This window comes from Adiantum capillus-veneris, chromosome 11 (assembly GCF_014529385.1).
Source record: "Adiantum capillus-veneris isolate H3 chromosome 11, ASM1452938v2, whole genome shotgun sequence".
Taxonomy (NCBI): Eukaryota; Viridiplantae; Streptophyta; class Polypodiopsida; order Polypodiales; family Pteridaceae; genus Adiantum; species Adiantum capillus-veneris.
The window spans coordinates 53,882,024-53,887,173 of record NC_140941.1 but is presented as its reverse complement, the minus strand read 5'-3'; the positions used below and the strand labels follow the sequence as shown (position 1 = coordinate 53,887,173).

Sequence of the window (5,150 nt, the reverse complement as noted above, 5' to 3'; positions counted from 1 at the left end):
AGCATGCCACAATGCCAGGTTTGAAGAAGATTACAAATTTTACATCACAACCACAACCATTTTCAAAAAACCTACTTGGTAGAGTAGATCTACCATTCAAATCTCATGCTCAATAATCATGATGAGATCATAACCTCTCCTCCTATTCTCAAAGTCCATATGGCCATCCTTCTCGCAACTAAAAATTGTAAGCATGGTGTTAGATGTGGGTATACTCGGTTGTATACCCCAAATTGCAAGCATGTTGGAAAAGCATACTTTGAGTAACATGCATTTCCTTTGGTTCAAACTATAAAGGATGGCCATACTATCAAATAGATCTTGCCCAATTTTCATGAGATGTGAGGGATCTCAAAAATGTAGTAGGAAAATGGATGATGAATAGTGATATTTGTCCCAACAATTCTATGTCATTTTACCTTTTCTTGAACGAGGTTGTGGATTACGTGACATTATGGATGCTAGCATGCCTTTCCATGCTCATTAATGGAACAAATGACTACTTGACATGTATAAACAGACACATAATAAAGCCCATAGTGAAGCTTTCCACAATATCAGATCAAGAGAAGATTGCATCTTTTCCATCACGACCATAAGAAACTTACGGGCCAAGGAGATCAACCATGAAAGTCTCATTCTCCAAAGTTACAATGAGGCCATGCCCTATGCTCATAGTCTCAAAAGTGCATGCCTTTGCTACAATATACCAATACGGCTAAACACTAAAGCACTAAATTTGATTGTACACCCAGATTGCAGGTTTGCGAGAAGAAAGCATCCCAAGGAAAATAGTCGACGCCGTAAGTATTTGCTCAACATCTTGTCCCCATTTCATCGAATCTAAGTGACCAACTTTATGCTCCCTAAGTTCTATGTATCTTCACATTCATTAAAATATACTCCAAAGAGGAACATTATGTGATCTCTTCTTTGTGGCTAGTTGATGGACAAGCCTAGTAATATCTTGTAGAAAAATATACTTCAAAGAGGAACATTATTCCTCTCAAGTGATCTCTTCTTTGTGGCTAGTTGATGGACTAGCCTAGTAATATCTTGTAGAAAAATTAATTTCCTAACCATACACTAACAAAGGCAAACCAACCTTAATCTGTAATGATGATATGATACAAGGGTAAACACACAATCCCCAGTTGGACACTTTAGTAGCGGCTTCTGTGCGATCTGCAAGAAGAAGCGCAGAGAACAAAACGTTACAAAAAGGGAGCTGTTCAAATGGTAGAGCATTCACTCAAGCAGCAGAGGCCTCATCATCTCATTGTCCTCATGGCCAAGCAGATGACAATGCCACAGATACCCAGGAGAGCCAGTCGGATCGAAAGCGAACGGTGCCCCGTCCTGCATTGTAAACCTAATGGCAATTCTTGTCATCATGCTCGGTAGTATCGTCACCGTGTCTTTCCATCCCACCATGTACGACGTCGGCGCCTCCAGTTGCCCGCCAAAGCATGTCCCTGCATTTGGGTATTGCACACTCAATGAGCAGGATCGGTTTGCGTATCTTGGTACATCCATCCTCTGCATGTTTAGCACTCTGAAATTTACAAGATGTACATGAATTGGGTGTGCTTCATTGGTGAGGTTGATGATCTCCCAAATCTCTGTGCTGCCTTGTTCGACGACCTCCGTCGCTGGCGCTACCCAATTTCGGTAGTTCAGCAGAAACTCAACTGGTATGGTTTGAGAGATGCCGCTGAACACATCGACAAGCGTATGTGTCCGGATCCTTTCATTTCCTCTTAGATGTATATTTGTATGATTATTGAGGATGGGTGATATTGTTGTATTTGGAGTTCCTGAATTTTGAGATGTTGCTGCCACTACAATGAACTTCATCACCAATCGTGTGTTTCCCGGCAACCTGTTGCCGTTGGGAAATGGAGCCCTGTTGAAAGAATCAATTTCAGGTGGGATGAGAGATCATATGACAATGTGATACCATGAGCATTATTGCAGAGATGTGAAGGTAAAGCCTAACTAATCGAGAGTTTAGCGCATGTGTGTCTGTGGTTAAAGAGGGGACGCACACAAGGCAAGAAAAGTATGATCCATGCAAGAGACCAACACAGATGGTAATGACTATGATGCTGAAGTAATGGCAGTCTGGAGTTGTGAGCGATGTTGCTGGAATGTGCGTAAACCTGATGTATGGACCACTGTACTTAAAAAATTCTGGTTACAAGCACAAGTGATTGGTGATGCAGGATCCATGCACGAGTAAAATAGAGAGTGGAATTAGTAAGATTCTGAGTCTTGCCTGGCTGAATTAGTTAGATAGATCTCAGTTCCTTTGCGGAGGCGACTGAAATCAATGATTACATCCACTCTTTCAGCAGAAGCCAGGACTATCTCCCAGACAGTTTGAGGCTCAGCCAAAAATCCTCCATCTGTGCCAATTTGTGTGAAAGGAAGAGCTGAATCTGCTGATGTCTTTAGGACAAAATAGTGGCCAATAGAAAGTTAAGAAGCCAGTTTTGTAGAAGAGAGCTGAGCAAAGTATGCACTACAAACATGAACATGTGCTTTTTGTAGAATACTCACTGAAAGAGCAAGAGAAAGGTAGCGTTCTGTGTTGCCGTTTAGCATCCGGAAACGATACCTTCGAGGTTCTACATTGAGGAAGGGCCAAATCTTGCCATTGACAACCATGGTATCACCAAAGGCATCTGGACACCAAACAGGATGCACACTGGGTATTGCTCCGATTGAACTGAACCGAATGTGGCCATTAGGGAAAAATCTCTTGTCTTGAAACAATAAGGGAATTTCGTAACGGCCGCTTGGGAGCCCTAAGTTGGCATCTTCTCCAGGGGACCTAATAATGTAGAGGCCAAAGAGCCCAGCTGCGACATTTATCCGGTTCATGCCTATAGTGTGGTCGTGATACCACAGCATTGTAGCGGGCTGCCTGTTTGGATAGAGATATTTCTGTGAGGTGAAGGACGGCCCGGTCTCGCCACGGGATGTGTACCATGCTTCTGGATTGCCATCTGAATTGCTTGGTACCTCCCCTCCATGCAAATGAACTACCATAGGGACTCCACCCCTTTGAAGCCTCGGAATGGACAATGAGTTGTCCGAAGGCAAGAAGTGGAAGTTGTCTTCAATATGGTTTTCCCAGGTTATGCTTGTGGGCACCCATCGTGTGGCCTGTGTGTCAGCAAACAGCAATAGAACAAAGTGTTCCTTATTGTTGATGAACACTGTTTTTCCATAACTTTAACATATCGATGAAAAGTAAAGATGGAGACATAGTAGATATTATCTTTACCTCTAGAGTGGGTCCAGGGTATTGGGCAGTCTCTTGTGAAGTTCCAAATGCATAAAGGGCAGTGCTTGGTAAGTCCCTATGAAGCTTCTGATCGATGTCAATGAACCAACCAGGGAGCCAACATATGCAACACAAGAACATTCATATTAAATTTGGCATTTAAAGCGATATTACTACAAAACAGGAGTTTGTTGGTGCAAATTTTGCATCTGAGTGGCAAAGTGCTGTTGAATCCTGAAGTTCTGTGATGCAATATCTGCTTGCAAATCGCGGTAATGCCATCCATCTATGCCTGTCGCATATCCGAGGAACTAGCACTGGTAATTTCTACCACGCAAGCTTGTACCTATGCCCATCCATCTATGCCTGTCGTGTATCTCCAAGGAACTAGCACTGGTAATTTCTAACACACAAGCTTGTACCTATTATTGAGGTGCAGTTCTAACTGTGACGGCTTTTGATGTATTTAACATCTAATCACAAAGCTTTGCCTAATTATGAATCAAACAGTTCACTTACAATGATCTTTGGTACTGTTAAGATCTATTGGAAAGCTTGGATTCAACTGAGTTGTCGCTACTAAATCGACTGCTATTTTTAACGGTCAGGTGTAACCAAGCACATGCTTGACTCTTTAACGAGTCTCATATTCCTGATTGATCGGTGCTTACGAGTTACAACAAGAATACCTGGTTAATTTTGTAAGCTCCCAAGGTAATATGCGAAGATGCGGCAACGTTCAAGGTCGATAGAATAGGCAATTCATCGACAAACATGTCCAAATGTGGGCTGCTAGGTTCTTGAAAGCATACAGTGGGAGCGTCTGCAGCTGCTCTTGTTTCTTGTGTGAAGGTTATAACCCAAACTATTACAAGGTAAGCCCATTTTTCACCTACTCTGCCAGCCATTGTCCCAGAAATCATGGCTTATGTCCCCTTATCCTTGGGAAAGCCTTCACCATATCCACACCTGCACACCTTCATTTCTAAGCATGGGTCTTCATCAGATTTTGATGTTCACCCAAGTGATTCTTTTGTAGGCTCACCAAAAGAGAGCTTGGACTAGCTTAATGCTTATGAGAATAAACTTTTTCCTTCTTTTGCAGGCCATGACAAAGGGTGTGTGTAGGCTCTTGGTTTCTTATTGTTTTGTTAGCCTAACTCCCCTCAACTCTCTATTCCTAGTGATGGGTAGGTAGCTTAACCTACACATGCTTACACACGAATTTCGCTTGTGGGGAATGTCAATTATGTTGTTTTTAAGTAAAATCTTTGATGTTCCCATATAATATACATGCTTTTGATTTGCTTAGAATAAAGGAAATGGTGGACTTCTGCTGATTTTGTCAACGGCACATCACTCTCGAATAAAAAGTCTTACTCTCGATGCCTACCGAGGTTGTCGACTTAATGGGATGTTGAAGGCCTTATCATTAATCCCCTGCTTGCTTCACAGATTATGCATCTAGGCATTCTCCGGCGATTCCATTCTTGAGTGAGAAATTTTTTTCTAAAGCTTACAAGAAGGTGGTGTATCACATTGTTGAATATTAACATAACAATTCACAAGCCCTTTGGACTCATGTAAATGTTGATGTTAGGTGTGTGTGAGACTCTTGGCATGATCACCTCACATGTCTTCTCTTAATCTTGCTAGGGAAAAATGAAGTGGCTTAAGCTTTTTCACACTAACCTCTCCTCCTATTAACTTACCAAAACAAGGAGAGAGTGTGTGTGGCCCCAACCCTCTAGGTAACGCCCCGCCTGATAGAAAGAGTTTTCCATGTGGCTATGTGGCCCCTTAGTTCTTGCCCTCCAAAAACAAGAAAACGACGAATTTGCCGTGTGGCACTAATCGA

The 5,150-nt window shown here is 42.3% G+C and overlaps 1 protein-coding gene across 1 annotated transcript; it reads right to left on the bottom strand.

Annotated features, from left to right (window-relative positions):
* Positions 1-562: 562 nt before the first annotated feature.
* On the bottom strand, positions 563-4,516 carry LOC147447246 (multicopper oxidase LPR1 homolog 1-like). Its single transcript, XM_086523095.1, has 5 exons — positions 3,982-4,516; positions 3,293-3,379; positions 2,563-3,171; positions 2,279-2,451; positions 563-1,906 (listed from the first exon to the last, which is right to left on the bottom strand). Exons 1-5 carry the CDS (start codon positions 4,213-4,215, stop codon positions 1,249-1,251), a joined length of 1,761 nt encoding a protein of 586 aa, XP_086379221.1. The 5' UTR covers positions 4,216-4,516; the 3' UTR covers positions 563-1,248.
* Between the last annotated feature and the right edge of the window lie 634 nt (positions 4,517-5,150).

What these genes read in the sequence shown, in the direction of transcription:
- LOC147447246 (XM_086523095.1), bottom strand. Translation starts at nt 4,215, where the DNA reads ATGATTTCTGGGACAATGGCTGGCAGAGTAGGTGAAAAATGGGCTTAC. An exon ending in GAGCTTACAAAATTAACCAG is followed by an intron (nt 3,380 to 3,981) that starts GTATTCTTGTTG and finishes GACATCGATCAG; the next exon opens with AAGCTTCATAGGGACTTACC. An exon ending in ACCTTTCTCTTGCTCTTTCA is followed by an intron (nt 2,452 to 2,562) that starts GTGAGTATTCTA and finishes TTTGTCCTAAAG; the next exon opens with ACATCAGCAGATTCAGCTCT.